The sequence below is a fragment of the Schistocerca piceifrons genome, chromosome 3, assembly GCF_021461385.2.
Source record: "Schistocerca piceifrons isolate TAMUIC-IGC-003096 chromosome 3, iqSchPice1.1, whole genome shotgun sequence".
In the NCBI taxonomy this organism is placed as follows: Eukaryota; Metazoa; Arthropoda; class Insecta; order Orthoptera; family Acrididae; genus Schistocerca; species Schistocerca piceifrons.
The window spans coordinates 322,153,004-322,172,796 of record NC_060140.1 but is presented as its reverse complement, the minus strand read 5'-3'; the positions used below and the strand labels follow the sequence as shown (position 1 = coordinate 322,172,796).

At 43.7% G+C, this 19,793-nt stretch overlaps 1 protein-coding gene and 1 pseudogene across 1 annotated transcript in view; one reads left to right on the top strand and one right to left on the bottom strand.

The window, feature by feature from the left end:
* Positions 1-19,793, top strand: part of LOC124788137 (mucin-5AC-like) — a 329,966-nt gene that overhangs the window by 33,365 nt on the left and 276,808 nt on the right. The window contains exon 2 of the mRNA XM_047255279.1: positions 16,518-16,597. Coding sequence (XP_047111235.1) covers positions 16,529-16,597 — 69 coding nt within the window. The 5' untranslated portion in view covers positions 16,518-16,528. The remainder of the gene's footprint in view (positions 1-16,517; positions 16,598-19,793) is intronic.
* On the bottom strand, positions 18,930-19,046 carry LOC124790319 (annotated as a pseudogene).

Genomic DNA, 19,793 nt, shown 5'->3' with positions numbered 1-19,793 from the left:
AAAGACGGTTCAAACCCACGTCCGGCCATCCCGGTTTAGGTTTTCCGTGATTTCCGTAAATCGTTTCAGGCAAATGCCGGGAAGGATCCTTTGCAAGGGCTCGGTCGACTTCCTTCACCAATCCGATGGGACCGATAACTTCGCTGTTTGGTCCTCACCCCCCCCAAATCAACCATCCAACCAACGCTGATAGTCCGACTTCTTGCCCTAGAACATTTTCGCTCCTCGCCGCGTTCTCGGTAGGGTGATGTGACACGTCTTTCTACATGAAGGTTTTTAGCATTAGTACTAGGCGTTATCAATAAGCAATGCAACACTTTTTCTGAAAGCAGGTTGGTTTTAATCAGGATTGCAATACACCATATTATTCATCACTCTATCGGCTACAAAACCCAGTTTTTTCAACATAATTTCCGTTCAATGCGATGGCCTTAGGCCACCATATTGGGAGGGCCTGTATGCCCACATCATACCACTCTAGTGGTCGACGACAGAGCCAATATCGTTCTGCATCAATAACCTCCCCATCATCCACGTACTGTTTCCCGCGCAGAGCATCCTGCACTGGGCCAGACATGTGGAACTCGGAAGGTGCGAGATCCTGGCTGTAGGGTGGATGAGGAAGAGAGCCGCGCGGGATTAACCGAGCGGTCTACGGCGCTGCAGTCATGGACTGTGCGGCTCGTCCCGGCGGAGGTTCGAGTCCTCCCTCGGGCATGGGTGTGTGTGCTTGTCCTTAGGATAATTTAGGTTAAGTAGTGTGTAAGCTTAGGGACTGATGACCTTAGCAGTTAAGTCTCATAAGATTTCCCACACATTTGAACATTTTTGATGAGGAAGAACAGTTCAGTGACGTTCAGTGAGCTCCTCCCGGGTGTGCAGCTTTGTGTGAGGCCTTGCGCTGCAGTTTTGTGGCGACAAATGCGCTGAAGCCATTTCTGCAATATCCTGAGGGTAGCACAATACGTTTCAGAGCTGGTCATTGAACGAAGAGGGAGGGCATCAAACATAATAACCCATTCAAAGTCCCAGAAGATCGTCGCTGTGAGTGTGTGGCTTTGAACTTTTTGTTCGGAGGACAAGTGGTGTGGCGCCACTCCATGAATTGCAGTTTTGTTCCCGGTTTGAAGTGATGAACTCATGTTTCATCACCTGTGACAATGTTCGAGGAAACATTGTCACAATGAACGTCACATAGCGCAAGCAATTCCGCACAGATGGTCCTTCTTTGCTCTTTATGGTCTTCTACTGGGCGGCGAGTAACCCAACCGGCACACACCTTTGAGTACTGGTTGGTGCGCGTGTCTGTCCAGTTGAGCAGCGAGGTGTTTGCTTATGATTTGTCGATCACCTCGAATGAGAGTATCCGCACGTTCCAACACTGCAGGAGTCACAGCTGCGTGCGGTCGGCCGGCGCGCAGGGGATCGAACAAGTGTGCAGGGCCTTGTTGCGATGATGTCAGACGCCTCGCACAACGACTCACCGTGCTTTTGTTAACTGTCAAGTTTATTTAGCGCCTATGAATATCTGTGATGCTCTGGTTTTCCGCCGAAAGAAACTCATAACTCAATGAGAGCTCTCTTCTTGGAACGAACCTCTGTTACAGTTGCCATTTTAAAAGCTACTATAGCGCCGCCATCTATCGGATCTCCATGAAACTATAGGGGTTGAAGCGGGAATATTCCACAACGTCCTACAACAAATTCTGTTTTTTTTTCCAACCGAAATTGGCCGATAATAAAAGTGTTGCATTACTTATTGAACGCTCCTTGTAGTATTACAGTACACCTAAACTGCGCCCTTAGGGGACAAAGAGACAGTTTATCGCTTTTCGCTTGCTACAATGAAGTAAAATCTGCAATTTACCCACTTCAAATCGACGGTATTTTCAAGAAATAAATTGAGACAGACTCAAGAAAACCTCTCCCCGTCCCAGATGATGCCCTCTCTCCCTCCATTTATCCCTCCTATCAACTCTGATCCTCACCTCCCCCTCCCTTCCTCTGTCCTTTTCCTGGGCTCCCTCTCCCCTCCCCCCTTTCCATCCTGTTTTTTCACTGCCTACCCTCTCTCTACCTTCCTTCTCTCCCCCAAGTCCTTTTGCATTTCCCTCCTCTGCCTTTCCTCATTCCCTCTCGCGTCTGCCCTGCCCCCCCCCCCCATGAGTCCTCTCCCTCCGTCGGTCCCCCCCCCCCCTTTCGTTTTTCCTCTCCACCCCCCTTTTTTTCTCCTCATCTGTCCAGGTCCCCTCCCATCTGCCCTTGGCTGTGATGTGTCATTTTCGTGCCGACTTTTTGGTGCTGTGTTTCCAGTGATTGTTAAGTGTTGTGCGTCTTTTCCGAGTGTTGCGAACGGACATCAAACTGTCGCTGGGTGTGATTTTTCTATCTCCTGCGAAGAGAAAACAGACTGTCACCGTGTTTTTTAATTGTCTGTCTACTATTTTACCTGCCTGCTTCCTGTGTATTTTATTAGCATCGCCCCCCCTCCCCATTGTTTATGTTTTAACTTTCCACAATTTTCCGCCGATTTTCCGCCGTTTTACAATTTAAGTCACCGTTTTATCGCCTGCTTTTATTGTTTCTTATCTTCTTATGTTTTAAAAATTCTGTAGGCTGAAGAGCATCGTACTATGCTGCTGCCAGTCCGCCCCCTTCGGGGGGGGGGGGGGGGGGTGGAATGGAAATTCAATAAAGAAAAAAAAAAAAAGGAAAACTTCTGTGAAATGAGGCAGCAGTACGAAGAACGCAATGGAAGGAGGAGAGATTTGGGGGTTAATGTTCTATTGTCGACGAATTGAGACGCAGCATAATGTCAGATTTGGGGAAGGACATCGGCCGTGTCCTTTTTAAGAAAACTATCATGGAATTTGCCCTAAGTGATTTAGCAAATCGCAAAAGACCTATACCTGGCTCCCTCGGTAGTAGCGAAAGAGAGCCAACGTAAGCGAGAGGTGGCTCGACGGGCCTGCGAAAGGCACGAGAGGGAAACTTGGTCCCTTCTGTTATAGAAGGTCGCGTTCTGAATGTTTCTCGATAATCGGGACAACACCTTATTGCCCCTCACGAGCGTGGAGAGTAATTGCGAGGAAGGAAGTGGAGAACGGAGTCCCTTCTCTCTTATTTCGATATGCTTTCCAATACGTTATGTACGGGAAGATTTTAACTTGTTCAGCTGGTTAACGTCACGCTCACGGAAGGACCATTACAGAGCAAGCGGCTGTTATCAGTAAGCTAAAATATGAAAGGTGATCGGCCACAATCCTGAGTCGAGAAACGAAAGATATTATGGTGAATGCGAATCATTTGGAATTTAAGCCAGAATAACCGATACAAATTGCAAAACACGAACTTTCAAATTAAGATCGGGCTTGTTACCACAACCACGCTGAAACTGGGCCATAAATGGAGAATCATACGACAGCTATGAAACGCATACAAGACGTTGCAGTACACATTGGCGCAAAAGTCTAGTCAACAGAAACTTTACTCCTCCTCCCCTTGCCGGTCAAGTACTGACTGTGTAAATTTCTTCCACTACTAGGATTCGAACTGGCTACATTCGAAGTGAACGCTCAGGGCACGACCTCGACTACGGATGTGGGTGCAGCTCTTAGAAGACAGATTCAGTATAGTTAAATGTTCACTGATTATACTAATTGCTACAAAATATTTGTCACGGAATTGAAAAACAGCATTGAAAAATATTGCTGTTCAGAATATTGTTTGATAGGTATTGTTTCTAGCGACTGTACACAAACACTTCCGACACGAAATCTTCCGATTCCTACTGATTCAGGATTAGGTAATCCAGACGCTAATATACCGAGCGGACACAGTCATCTTCCTATTTCTATCAACACAGTTTATTGTTTCAAACAGCCAATATTATATTTACGTACATCTTAGTGGATTCGCTAACGGTACTACGCAATAGTAATACTAAACATTATAGGCCAAACGATGTCGTGGATGTCTATTATTGCTCAAAGAATCAGTTCTGTAACAATTTCGGTTATGATGTTTACCTGTTTCTTCTGGTTGATATTGAATATTTCAACAGAACAATAGCTAGACAAGGATTAACGTAAGGTCAGTTACTGGAGAAAGCATTGCTTACTGACAACGCTAGCAATTTTGTAGTGTATGATAATAGTGCTCAGCATTTTGTCAAAAGAGTAGCGGATATAGATAATTGCATCAGCTGAGCATTTACCCTGACAGATGTGTTAAATCGACGGACGTTGTGCCCGAAGTAATGAAGACACTGAATTCGAGCTGCAGAAGAATCGAGATCAAGTCAGCATCGAGCTATCCAGAATTAAAGTCTCTATGGTTTCTCAAATTCACTTCCACATTGTCACAGTTCTTTCCTTTTTTCTCTGTTACTTTTCACTCTCCCGCAGGAGTGGACTGCCAACAGGTAGTACTTGCTCTTCAGTCATGCATATTTCACACACAGAAAGAGGAAAATTAAAACATTCGAAGATGAAAAAATCAGATACTGTTAATTAAAACTAGTCATCTTAATGAGACAATGGATGACTACGACAGCGATAGAGTCGGTGTTGTTATGCTGCAGAAGATGTTGATGTTGGAGCTGCTATAGTTATATTGGATGTAGTCTGTCTGGGCCATTGTGACCAGCTCCGGGTAAAGTCACTTTCTTTTGTCTCCTGAAGACGTATGAAACGGTTCCTTACAGGGCAGTTTATTTACGATTCTCTTGTAGCCGGTAGGTATACAGCGAAACCGTAGCTCTCGTTTAAGAACAGAAAAGTCTAGTAAACCGATGACATAACCTGTTGCAGAAAGACGTCATATATCTACTCAACAACGTGAAGTTTAGTTCACTACACTTCTAGGTAAATCGGTGAATGCTTAACGGAAGAACCTTGTGTGGAATGCAATACCTACATTATTAAATTCCCCAAACAAGCCATCGCAGCAGCAGCTGAAGGGAAAATCACACAGAAGTGATAATAAATCGTCAAAAGCAATAACACGGCTTCCCGCCACAGAAGAAACCAATTCCACGGTAATTCTTGTTGCGACATCTGAGCCACAGACGGCAATAGTTTACAACACATTCGCTTTGGAAGCAAAAGCAATTACATTTACAAAAGTATTCCTATTATTAGAAAGCAGAGGGAAGTGTGAGAATGTGCAAATCATTAGAGTCCATACAAGATTGTTACGTGTCAACGAAAGTGCCTATCGTAATAAGAACAAACAACAAAATGCGCTGTCCGGTACCATTAATGTTCAAATTCAAATGGCTCTAGCACTATGGGACTTAACTTCTGAGGTCATCAGTCCCCTAGAACTTAGAACTACTTAAACCTGACTAACCTAAGGACATGACACACATCCAAGCCCGAGGCCGGCCACAGCGGCCGGCTTCTGACATGTGGTCACATTAATGTGACTGGACAGTGTATATGCCTCATATGCATGAAACATGTGTTTATATCCTCTTGCTTTCACGGAATAAGCTGCAATTATACATATACATTATACATATATCCGGAAGCGTTGGCCCTGCGGTTCTAAGCGCTACAGTCTGGAGCCGAGCGACCGCTACGGTCGCAGGTTCGAATCCTGCCTCGGGCATGGATGTGTGTGATGTCCTTAGGTTAGTTAGGTTTAATTAGTTCTAAGTTCTAAGCGACTAATGACCTTAGAAGTTAAGTCGCATAGTGCTCAGAGTCATTTTTTTGAACCGGAAGCGGTTTTTTGGAAATTTGTGGTAAGGTCTTATTGGACAAAACTGTGGAGGTCATCGGCCCCTAAGCTTACGCACTAGATAATCTAACTTAAACTAACTTACGCTAAGGACAACATACACTCATGCCCGAGGGATGACTTGAACCTCCGACGGGGGAACCGCGCTGACCGTGACAAGACGCGAGAGAAGTCGCGACGAAAGCGTTTCTTCATGTATAAGTTATAGCTGATGTCACTGCGTCAATGAAATTCCGGCAGTTTTTCCGTTTATTTCACGATCATTCATGTCTCTTGATAATTTACTAACGCTTGGAACGCAAAACTATAATAATTTCGTTAATCAAGTATAAGTTCATACAACCGATTCTTGTACCGTTCCAACCGTCAGACGATAACTTTCACAGCAGTGAGTGTTGCGACTGTAAATGTTAGACTGTGGCAGAGCTCAATGTGACCAGAGATTAGATTGGCACAAACGATGAAATGTCACTCGCAGCGTATTTTGTATCATTACGGTTTATAAACAGGGAACATACTGATGTTAAACTAATTTCAAAAAAAAAAAAAAAGGTTCAAATGGCTCTGAGCACTATGGGACTTAACATCTATGGTCATCAGTCCCCTAGAACTTAGAACTACTTAAACCTAACTAACCTAAGGACAGCACACAACACCCAGCCATCACGAGGCAGAGAAAATCCCTGTCCCCGCCGGGAATCGAACCCGGGAACCCGGGCGTGGGAAGCGAGAACGCTACCGCACGACCACGAGATGCGGGCAACTAATTTCAACCCCCAGATTTTGACCCATATTTTCGGTAGGCTCCAGATGGTTATTAGGTTCAAAACGGTTCAAATGGCTCTAAGCACTATAGGACTTAACATCTGAGGTCAGCAGTCCCCTAGGCTTAGAACTACTTAAACCTAACTAACCTAAGGACATCAAATCAAATGGTTCAAATGGCTCTGAGCACTATGGGACTTAACATCTTAGGTCATCAGTCCCCTAGAACTTAGAACTACTTAAACCTAACTAACCTAAGGACATCACACACATCCATGCCCGAGGCAGGATTCGAACCTGCGACCTTAGCAGCAGAGCGGTGCCGAGAAAAATTTCAGATAATGCAGTCTCTTTTGCCGTATGTTCTCACTAAAAATCCTCTGCCATAATTCCAACCTACTGCGATATTTATCATAATACAATAAAGTTTGTTTTGCAACAGAAGCTATCCAACATTGAGGAGTATGGAGTGGAAGTTGTGAAAGAAAAAGGTCAGTCAGCCCACTGCTGAGTGTGAATCCCGTACCTCCACTGAAGCCGTGCGCGTGCATTTCAACTTCCACAAGCTCTTCAATGAGCCCCAGTAGTTCAACGCGTAAACAAGAATTGTTGTGTACAGCTTTGTACTCGTTGATAAAGAGAGGTGGGCCGCAGAGTGGTGCGTCAACTGTCGTCGTAGGGGGACTGGACAGGAACAGAAATGACTAGCAAACAAGTTAACAGAGTAAACGGAAGACTTACTTAACTTGTATTTTTCGAAGAGTACAAAGCCTTATTGCAGATAATGCAGCAAGAAGAGCCCAGCTCATACTCTTATCAACAAAGATGAGGCTCTCTGTATTAAAGCACGGACTATGGAGTCAGAGCCACGACTAGGCAGCGTTTACGTAGTGTCCTGTAGCGAACTGGCTCTGAGTACGAGTGGGCCGTCTGTCTACCGCCAGCCGAGCTATACTGCGGCGGCAGAGCACGCCCGTGGTAGCGAGCTGCTGGAGGTGTGACTCAACAGGCGAGCTGCATTGGGTCCCACACAACCGCTATCGTCTGGTGGAAACTTCCAATTCCGCTGTTAACTTTGCCGCCCGTGGGGTGGTATCAGTACTTGATACCATAAGAACAGACTGTCCCGTGAAATTACTGCCACACTTATATGGAATATTATAATCAAATGGGACTCGGAGCCGCCACAGTAGATTAGTGATCAGTGTGGCTGACTGCCATGCAGGCGACCCGCGTTCGATTCCCGGTACTGGCAGCAATTTTTCCATGGTACGGGCGACTGGAACAGGGTGCACTCAGTCTTGTGATGCCAACTGAGGAGCCACTTGACCGAGTACTAGCCCTACCAAGTCTGCCAACCCGACAGTCGCCGAGAGAGAGGTATGCTGCCCTCACACCCCTTTATCCCACATGTCGATGACGCCCTTGGCTGAGCATGACACGGCGATCGGTTGGGCCCATCTGTTTCCAGAATGACGGCGATTTCTTTGAGACTCGGAGGCGATGACTATACGTCAAAGGACGAATCAAGTGATTTCTTAGGCAAACGAAGAACGGTTTTAATCTCAAGATCCGTCCGATTTTACCGTTCTTTTCAACCCTAAGAAACAACTTCAAAAATTAAGAAAAAATTGCTTTTTCTGGACACAGCCAAACGAATAGGCAGAACATCATGTTCGAGCAGACACAAATTCTAGTCCACACTTCGAACTACTGGGACTAAGTCACCAAAGAGGTTTTGGAAATTAGAGTGGTGGTGTACAAATTTAATAGGGATACGGCTTTGGACTTAGCCACTTCATAGCGAGAGACTGCATAGGAGTATGTCCTGTACTGTATAGGGTGTCCCATTGTTTTGACCACCCCAAAACATTTTTTTGTACAGAAGCAAAACAAAAACTACATCAAGCAAACGTTATTTGGCTGCCCGGGGGGGGGGGGGGTTATTAAATAGCATGCCTTTCTTGTCCATTTTTCCATTTTTTCCTTACCTTCTTAAGCATAACGCTTTTTTTAAAGTATCACTCTATATTTTTTACTCGATGAACTACCTCTTCTCCTCGTGTCCTGTTCAAAATCGTATCACAGTGCGCAGTTCATGTAAATATGACGTTACTAAACACTTAAAAACGTAACACAAAACTGACTGACTCTCCTGACCTAGCACACTGTGCAGGTACTGGGCATACGTAACTTCTCCACTTGTTGAAGTTGAAAGTAAACGTATAGAAACGCAAGGAAAATGCGCGCCCGTCATTAATTAAACGACGGAGGTATAAATCCTACATATCGTTTAAAAGTACTGCAGTTTTGTACTAAATGCACCGGTATTGTAAATAAAAAACCATTATTACAGTTACTGTTCTGCTAACTTAAATTCTCCATAGACGATTTCTACCATTTTTTTTTCTGGTGCGCGCTGTACTCACACAAACCCTCAACTGAAGACGCTTCACTGAGTGACTGGTGTGCATTTTCCGTAGATTTCCATTTTTCTACCGTCAACTCCAGCAAGTGAAGAATTTCGCTTGCCCCGCTACCGGCTCTGTGTGCTAGTTCAGTAGAGTCGTCAGTTTTGTGTAAAGTTCTCTGTAACTGTATGTTTAATGAAAGATTCACAATGATACTTTTCTAAACAACTCTTTAGGGGAAGAAGTAAATCACCGAATAAAAGAATATAGGGTGCTATTTAAAAATGCACTGCTTTTAATACCTTTGTAATGAATAAAGTTCAAGAAAAACAGTCGTGTTGGTTAATGTCCCTCTGGCACCTAAACAACATCTGATTGATACAGTTTTTGTTTTGCTTCTGTAACAACAGTTATTTGGGGTGGTCAAAATGAATGGGGCACCCTGTACATCGTGACAGAAACAAAGACGCTGAGAGTAAAGTTTCATCGTTGGCGGCAATGTAATTACTGAAAGCTTTGAACACTACTAAGACAGTTATATCTGTGTAATTTCTTTACTTCCTCGGCTGCCAGTTGCTTCACGATGATAATGGTGGATATTGTCAAAATCTCAGATTTTCGTCGAAAAATTGACACAGTTGCACCTAGAACATTTAATACGACAAAGTTGTCGCGGAAGACTTCGTGATTACCTGTTTAGTTGCCTGTAGGAAGGTGGTGGGACAGAATGAAGGCGCGCATGTACTCGAGGCCATCGTCGTTCGTCGGAAAGATTTTGTGGCTCGACAGAGACCTCGTCTTCTTTATTAAAGCTTCAAGAATAGCCGCCATCAACGATACATTTACTTATTGAGAATATAGAAAAGAGGCCTGAGCTCTACTTAAAGGAAGATTTGGACGAGAGTAATAATTTTGCACTTTCGCTAGTTCTGGAAAACGGAAATGCCGTGTGGCTAGGGCCTCCCGTCGGGTAGATGGGAGGCCCTAGCAAGTCTTTCGAGTGTACGCCACTTCGGCGACTTGCGTGTCGATGGGGATGAAATGATGATGATGATAAGGATAACTCAACACCCAGTCCCTAAGCGGAGAAAATCTCCGACCCATCCGGGAATCGAACCCGGGCCGTTAGGTATGACAGTCCGTTGCGCTGACCAATCAGCTACCAGGGGCGGACTCGCTTATCCTGATACTCATATTTCCCACAGAGGACGAGAAATTTCAAACTACAATCGAAATATTTCAAATATTAAGAAGGATAAACGTAACCAAGAAGACTGCCTTAAAGCGAAATATCACAAACTGCTCTATCGAACCTACACAACTCGCTGCATCATCTTCTGTGTATTAACAGTTACCCTACTTTGAACGCTCTCCAGCATCAACTCCGCAATCAGTGGAAAATTGGTCAACATCATATATAACGCATTTCAGCCGTTAGTCACAAAGTGTTATACTTGATTTGCCATGATTTGCGGTGTCTTTAATTAGTATAAAAATAATTAAAATCGTTGGAGATAAGTTTCATTTGTCTCAAAATAACATTTTATTTTGATGATAAAGAGAGCTGCCATGATGTGTCGCGACTCTAAAGGTTCGTAGGGAACAAAGGCTGAGTCTTTCATTAAAACTTGTATAAAACTTTAAAAACTTTTCTCGCGTCTTCTTCAGATTAAAATGAAATGTAACGAGTTGAATTTTCTATTTAGTTTTCTGATACTGATAATGGGATGTTCTGACGTTTTGTTTTATGTTCTAATATTGCAAAGAACAGGTGAATACATTTCTGCATTACAATTTTAGTAGGTCATAGCTTGAGTAGGATGTACGCACACAGAAACTTGTTAAGATATTTCTACGAAAATGTTTTTTTTGCCTACTCTTCCAAATAAACAGTTTAGTCTAGTTGAAATCGGATGGCTCATCGATTTTAGCTCAATGGTTGAGTCGACGGAACTATCGGTGGAAACTCGATGGGGATGTGGGGAGTAAAATGGAGACGGATATAGGCGAAGAGCTGATAAGAGTGTGGCTTGGAGACCGGAATTATCATGCGAGATTTGTGAATATTCGGAGAAATAAAACAAGATGTAGCTGCTCTAGTGGTTGATTTTGGGGGCAATAGTATTGGAATCACTGCATGAGGTAGGTTAGGAGAGAGAATAAACAAAGACGGGAGAAAGTGAAATGGGGCTGGTTTTGGCGGTATGTGGTGAAATATCGAACAGGAAGCTAGTGTGATTTTTTGGAAGATGTGGTATCTCTCTAAGTGTGGGGGAGTTTGGAGAACGGATTGGTCACTACTTTTTTTTCAGTTTTACGTGAACAGGTTAGATGTTGGTAAAAAACTTCGTCATACATTTATAGGAATAGGTGGAATGGTATAGGTTGCAAATTTTAGATGGGCACAGACATTTTAGGTTAGAACATTATTTCATGAACTGATGTGCGATGAAATGTGGACAAGTGGAGGGATTTTTATAATTTTGGATGAGATGGCCCTTGTAGATTAGTCAGTCGTGGCCTTCGGCCATCCTTCTGTATTTCGGGATTATGATCTGTCTAATGGTCTCGCTGTCGACTGTGAATCAAATTATTAATATCTTAACTTTCCTAATCGCTATTTTTTTAAGCATAACATATTCTGACTACGTCCAAAGCTTGTCAAGGAGGACTGTCGATTAATGCTACCTAAAGATGTCAATCTACAGTAGTCACTGTTTTGACGACTGGCTCGGCAGTTTAGCAGTCCCAGACAACGACGCATTGGCGATGTAGAGAAACCACCAGAACTAAATCACACGTTGACTGTTTCGGCAACATAGTCCTCTTATCAGTACCACAATTCTTATGCAGAGTACTTGTAGACTTGCATCTTGCTAACAGAACGAAGATGGTGTACCATTGGCAAGCGAGCCACATACATGAAAGCGATTTTCCCTCTGGTTGGAACGGCTTCACCGTCCCAACTATGTGGACTAGCCGCCGCTGTTGTGCCCGCAATAACGCCTGTGAGCTTGCGGTAAGCGAGGTCGCCGCTGACGCCTTGAACAAACCGGTTCACCTCTTACCCGTACATCGAAGTCTCCAGTTGGCAAACTGCTTTGCTTCTTCCACATGGGCTAATAAAACGGTGTGCCGATTGCATCACTGTGCAGAACTTTCTACAGTAACAGTCGTTGTATTACGTTTAGTGAATTTTTTACTAATATTGCCATTACATTGCTTACGACAAGTGTTACTAAGTGCGACCAGTATCTCAGTACAGCGTAAGCCTACTTTCACCTCTTACCTTAAAGATAGAATGAAGCAGTTCGTATCGGCGACAGATCAGTAGGTAAACGTCGTATCGTAACTAGTCATGATGATTTCGTTTTCCTTTTTATTTTCTTTCGAAATACTGCAATTAATTCAATGAGTCTCTGTGAGTTTGACCGCAATTGTAGTCTCATCTGAATCTTTCGAAGACGGGTCAGCTGTGAGTTCATTTCATAACTGCGCCTAACTTTCGATGTATGAATCATTAAATATAACAAAATGTTCATGAGGAAAGAACGTACGAAATTTAGTAAAGATCTATCCATTTTTATCCACTGGGTTATGCGCTCACTTTTTATCGTACATTTAGTAGCTGTATTTTAATAAATAGTGGCCGTAGTGATCTAGCGGGTCGAGACTAGACTCTGTCCTGGGAAGTCCCGGGTTCAAGTCCGAAGAGGGGCGGGGAATGTTTTTGTTGCAGTCCTTCTAGGACCGCCCCAGGTCCACTCAACCTACTACTCAGTGAGTGCCGGTGATATTTCTCGAGGTTAAAGACAGCAGGGACGATGGACTTTCCACCCTCCTCCTCCTAGCGCAGCAGTGAGGAAACCCTGCACTCTACCTACAGTCAGGGCAGTAGCCCAGTCGCGGGCTGTGCACCACAGGCTTTTTTACGTTCAATAGACTAGTGTCACAGCCATAGCATGAAACTTATTATTGTCATATTGTCCAGACACGCGGGAAGCTGACGTGCAGAGAGGTGCCTCTTCTGGGTCAGCCCTTCAATCCGTGGTGCTTTGCGAGGAACACAGCCTTTCTATTGAAGACCTGCGGAGTAAATTCATTATAGGTTTTTGAAATATGAGCAATTAGATGACCAGGTGTTTATCACACATATCCGAGTATTTAGCCTTCTTATGGCACAGATCACTAAATAACACTGTGGATGAAGGAATCTTTCCTCTGCTGTGATCTGTACCCTGTTTTGAAACTTACTGCAGATTAAAACTGTGTACCAGACCGGGATTCGAACCCAGAATGTTACTTTTCGCCGGCCGGTGTGGCCGAGTGGTTCTAGGCGCTTCAGTCTGGAACCGCGCGACCGCTACGGTCGCAGGTTCGAATCCTGCCTCGGGCATGGATGTGTGTGATGTCCTTAGGTTAGTTAGGTTTAAGTAATTCTAAGTTCTAGGGGACTGATGACCTCAGCTGTTGAGTCCCATAGTGCTCAGAGCCATTTGAACCATTTTTTTGTTACTTTTCGGGGGCTTACCAACTGAGTCACCCAAATGGTTCAAATGGGTCTAAGCACCATGGGACTTAACATCTGAGGTCATCAGTCCCCTAGACTGAGAACTACTTAAACCTAACTAACCTAAGGACATCACACACATCCATGCCCGAAGCAGAATTCGAACCTGCGACCGTAGCAGCAGCGCGGTTCCGGATTGAAGCGCCTAGAATCGCTCGGTTACATCTGTCGGCTGAATCACCCAAACCTAAGAGATGACCACTTACCAGCCCCACTTCCCCTCCCCCAAGCTTCACAGCTTCGCTTCTGCTAATACATCTCTCCTTCTTTCCAAACTGCTCTGTAACTCTCCTGCTTGTTTAGTGGGACAAGCATTCCTGGAAAGCAGCAGAGAGGTGCAGGAGTTGGGCAAAAATGCGAGAAATGCCTGCGTGAACATAAATGCGAATGTCAGCTCAGCATGCAGGTTACGCTGCCATATATGACCACAAAAGTCACCTGAAACTAACTGTCCATCCCTTGTAGGCCTACTGGCAGAAGTGGAGCTATGAGGGGAACCCTTTTGCCTTTAATAAAATAGCTCCGACGATAAGAAACAAAAAGTTTCAGGTTAGAGTTTAGGTCCAGTATATAGTTTTAATCATCAACAAAGTTCCGGTTTGGAAGACTCTGACATATTGTTGACAGCAATGTCAATAGAGGTGATGCTCTAGCTCAACGTGAGACGAGTGGGGAAAGTAATAGTCCGTGTCTTTATCGATTGCGCAGTCCAGGTATTCATTTGAAATGGTTTAGGCAAACTACAGAAGACTGCTCGGATGTGGTGTTAGCGATGATTTGGCACAGCGGTTTGTCCTCTACCTTTTATTCATTTGCATCTTTAACCACTACACACTACACAGCATACTACAAGAGCACCCATAAACGCCACACAGTATTCGGAAATGTACCTGAAATATCCTATTAACACTGTACTTTGGAAAACTATGAAGAAGGAAGATTTGAGTTTGTAGTGTAGTCATCATCGACGTCACCAGTAACGAACAACCAATTCGGGAATGTCATGTCGTCATCGTCCTCAGTTTTCGATGGCATGGAGTACAAAAATATACATAAAGTCATACTGATAATTTTTTGTTTGTTAAACGCAATCGTTACGTTTCTCTTCCGTAAATCCATATTCTTACCACTATTTTTATAGGTATCTGTAAATCATACAACTACAGATAGGACAAAAGTGTTCACTTTTGATTGTCAGGCATTGCCTTGAAATAATAAATACAACTTTTCCTGCTAGAATTTTTATTTTTGACCTACCCTAAATTTCTGTAATATCTTTAATGTCTTGACAGGTTGGAGTTAACATATCTCAATTCCCATGGAAAACATTAGTGAATTTTGTGAGGCCCGCGCGTGTGTGTGTGTGTGTGTGTGTGTGTGTGTGTGTGTGTGTGCGCGCGAGAAATGTCTGATATTACAGGGTGTGCCACAAATACTCTTACAACATTTGCACGTGGGTTACACTAGAACATTAAAAATATTCAAACTTAAGGCTCAAAGTCCTTTGACTTATTGGAAGTTTACATTCACCTTGTTTCGAGGTAAAGTCCTACAACTGAAGCTCATAGGCAATAACTAAAATTAATTGTCTTAGTTACAGCAATTTTGTTGGGTGAATGAAAATTCTCGTGGTACATTTTAGGCTAGAGACTAGCAGGTGTCCGCCCCCAGTAGCTGAGTGCTCAGTGCGACAGACTGTCAATCCTAAGGGTCTGGGTTCGATTCCCGGCTGGGTCGGAGATTTTCTCCTCTTAGGGTCTGGGTGTTGTGTTGTCCTAATCAACATCATCACTTCAAGCCCATCGACGAGCAAGTCGTCGAAGTGGCGTTAAATAGAAAGACTTGCACCCAGCGAACGGTCTACCCGACGGGAGGCCCTAGTCACACGACATTTACATTTACTAGCAGGTGTCCTCCTCTAGCTTCCTCAGTGTCACGGGAAATATCGCATCTAGAACAATATGATTGAGATATTCTGGAGCTGCATCACGCGTAAACCACATGCTTATCCCTTATTTGCAAATGCACGTCCTGTAATAAGACTGAAAAAGTGTTCTGCATAAAGACCTTGTAACCAGCACTTAAAAGACGTGCTTGGAGAACATGTGGGTCTACCAATGACCTATAATTCTAGCCCACACATTATTTGAAACAGAAACGCGGCTGAAATTCCAAAGTTCTTCACAGTATGTCAAGGGGTGAGAACATGGGTGTAAATGTTTATGATTATTAAATAAACAGAAGAAAGATTCTACATCTACATTTACATGTCTACTCCGCAATTAACACTTAAGTGCCTGGCAGAGGGTTCATCGAATCGCTTTTAGACAATTTCCCTACTGATCCATTCTTGAACAGCGCATGGGTAATACGAATTTCTCCGTGCGAGCTCTAATTTCGATTGGGTTTGATTTGGGTGTAACGTCCCGTCGGCAATTATATTACTGCAGATGGAGTGGAACCTTGAACAACCTAACGAAAGCGAGCAATATATAAGTGCACAAGGGGCATCGGGCAATTAAATCCTTGCCTCCCAAATGAAACGCAATTTATGATTATGCGTCCTTCGCATACGGACGTTAAGATGGGAGGTCCCGTTGGTGCTATTTTTTTCCTTCCATACTTATTCATGAGTATACTACGCGTAGCAAGTAAACATTACAATCACCCAAGGAAAAAAGATATACACTTCACCCTTCATGCCCACCCGACCCTTCCCCCCCTCCCCCCTGCCTTCCTCCCCTCTTTTGGAGCTGTACCTGGTCGGTGGTTTTGAATATGAGGTTTACAAACGGCTAAATCTCTGCTGCTTACTTCTTCTTTTTCATTTTTACTTGTTTCATAAGATCAAGGGTCACAAATCACTGTGCTTTGATGCTGTCATAATACAGTGTCATGTTGTATATGGGCTGTCTGGTATTATAAGTTTCATTCGCTATTACAAAAACCGCAGGTTTGTTTGTCCACTGATTTGCTTTAGTTCATTACGACGAGAAAATGAACTTTCTTGTGCATTCTTGTTGCAGAGGCAGTCGCCATGAAGCGGACTGCCGTCTTGGTTCTGGTCCTGCTAGCAGTGGTCGCGCATGCACAGAGATCGTCATCGGTGAGTACTGCTCAAGGTTCATCATATCCGTACTTCAGATTGATTTTGCACAGGACATAGCTATCGGCGGAGGTCGACTGGCGCCATCTGTAATGTATGAGAACTTGCCTGAATTAAGAGCCGCTAGCTCGTTGGCTAACTGAAACAGTGCCAGTGAAATGTAAAAGTACTTTATCTTTCTTTTCGGTACAGTGCGCCGTTATAAACACTGCACTCTGTTCTAACAGCCTGCTTATAGTTGCGGACGCTATAAATTCCTACATCTGGCCTGCAGGTTGGGTCAGTAGCTCGTAAACTGCCAAGAACGAGACTGACCTTCATTCCTGCGCGGTTTTTGAAGATACGTTATCATTATCCGCTTCATCAAACAGCTGTGTCGAAAGTTTGTAGCAGATTAAGTACGTAGGCCCAACTGGAGGTCAACTCCTTGTGTTAAGAAGTTTTATTACAATGTTTACTCATTGCAGACTGAAAGAATAATTCTGTACATTGCATAGATAGATGATAAATCGTTGTCTGCTGAATACTTGCTCTCACAGGTGATAACGCAATAGAGACTGCGCAAGAGCCTCTGTGAAGTGTGGGAAGTTCTGGCAGACTGAAGCTTTGGAGGAGCCGTGAATCGTGCTCCGCTGGCATAGTTGGCAAGAATCTTGCCAGCATGGCGTAGTGATCCAAGTTCGAATACGCACACGTTTTTGGCTTCAGGACTGCTATTTACGGAGTGCTTCCACTCTAAAGAAGAAATTTCCATCGTGAAACAATTGCATCGTATGCTAAAAATGACTAATTACCTTTTATTATCTAACTATCTTTCTTCCATTGGCTTCGTACAGCTATACATGTGTCATATATATTTCACAAACATTTCTACATTTAACACATTTCAGACATATTTCTCGACATGTTTCGTAGGTATCTGAAGCCGATGTTGTCCTTGATAACCTGTTTCTGTTTCATCAAAATAGTTTCACTTTTTTTCTTTCCAATGAATCTAATCGACAGACTTAGGTTTCGTTTGAGACATACTGCCGACAGTACCTGATTGTCATTTCGGAAAAAAAGGACAATTGTCAACTGTCTCCTTCTCTGATGTTTTACACCATGCGACGCTAGAGAGGAGGGGAAATGTTTTACTCGTAGTGGTATTGAGCCGTTTCGCATTACCTTTGACCCGTAGACACGCTGACAAAATTATTGGCTAGCTGCTGCGTTAATTCTCGTAATCTCGTTGACGCACAGAAGAAGAGAGGTAAGGTACATACTGCGCTTGAAGCATATTCCAAGTCAGCTGAATACAGCGAAAAAATCAACAGGTCGTTTCCAAATAATTTTGACATTTCCATCTCTAGGGGCAGTAGGGGTATCTTACTCCCACAGTACTTCTATACAAATAATGAGCGTTGAGTGTACCAAATTTGGTTGGAACTGCTGCATGCGTTCTCGAGTTATGATTTTATGTCGCATGTTTTCAGTTCCACGCTCAGTCAATGGGATGCTGATACGAGTGTTAAGTTTGGTAAGTCTTGCTTCAAGCGTTACACTGTTGATACATCATTTTGTTTGCAACACTCCTCCCTCCCCCCAGGGCTGAAATGGCATCAGGACTATCGCCAACGAGCCTAGCGATCAAGTTCGGTACTAATACCGGTCTTTATCGGATATTTTTATATATTTGTTCCTGCTTCTCACCCCAATCCCACCCCTAGAGGTGGTAAAGATATGTTTATTGGTTGAAATGGCTCTGAGCACTATGGGACTTAACTTCTATGGTCATCGGTCCACTAGAACTTAGAACTACTTAAACCTAACTAACCTAAGGACATCACACACATCCATGCCCGAGGCAGGATTCGAACCTGCGACCGTAGCCGTCGCGCGGTTCCAGACTGTAGCGCCTAGAACCGCTCGGCTACACCGGCCGGCGGTATGTTTATTCCCACAGCATTTTTATGAGTCATGTATATAGAAAATTTGATTAAAATTGCTCTAGGCGTTGCTGAATTATGCTTCTATATCATGCCTTTCTCAGCTCCATTCCACCCTACGTGAGATGTAGGAGATTCTTATCCTCACAGTACTTCTTTCCAGATAGATATAAGTGCTTTTAGATCATCGTCGGGTGACCTGAGCACTCCGTCTTCAGGCCACGAGTGGCCTACCGGGACCATCCGACCGCCGTGTCATCCTCAGAGGAGGATGCGGATAGGAGGGGCATGTGGTGAGCACACCGCTCTCCCGGTCATTATGATGGTATTCTTGACCGAAGCCGCTACTATTCGGTCGAATAGCTCCTCAATTGGCTTCACGAGGCTGAGTGCACCCCGAAAAATGGCAACAGCGCATGGCGGCTGGAGGGTCACCCATCCAAGTGCCGGCCACGCCCAACAGCGCTTAACTTCGGTGATCTCACGGGAACCGGAGTATCCACTGCGGCAAGGCCGTTGCCTCAGGTCACCTGAGGTGGTTCATAATAGACGACTACTACTGGACCAGAATGGACTTCGTTAACTTTTCAGCTTAAATATTTTCGACTATACCTATAGCTGAATACTACTCGAGCTGCTACCGAAAGGGACGTCGAACGCATAAAAAGAAGGGTAGCACAAATGAAGACAGGGTTGTTTAGAAAATCGGTCGAGTGTCACAGAAAAATATTTTCCATATAGACCTTGCCTACTTGTATGGGATTTAGAGTGGCGTCCCGTGTTCTGCCATGAAGCTTCTCAGCGAGTTGCGGAGTGATATAAAGCAAAAAATTGAGAATACCTATAAATTAAAGAGACATGAGACATTCCTACCTGACTATTCAGATTGAAAGATTGAAAACTTCTTTTAACTAGGTGCCAAGAAGATAATGCTCATTGCAAAGAAATCTCTACTTTTATGGTACACAGATAATGCTATTCTATAGTAAATATCACTGCACATGTTACCATAATAACAGCAGTATTAAGAGATCGGGGGCATTATTGCCATGAATGCTAGCGAATTTATTATTTATTTTACTATGTTAAATTCAGGTTTATTAAGCAAAAATGACCTACACTAGCTAAAATATAGTTAATTACTAATGTACTTCCTAACATCTACCATATTTGATTAATATTTTCTTTGGTCGTACCACATTCTCAAAGTTATTCCTCACAAAGAGGTGCGCGAAACATATAAAAATTCGCACATATCACGCCTGCAA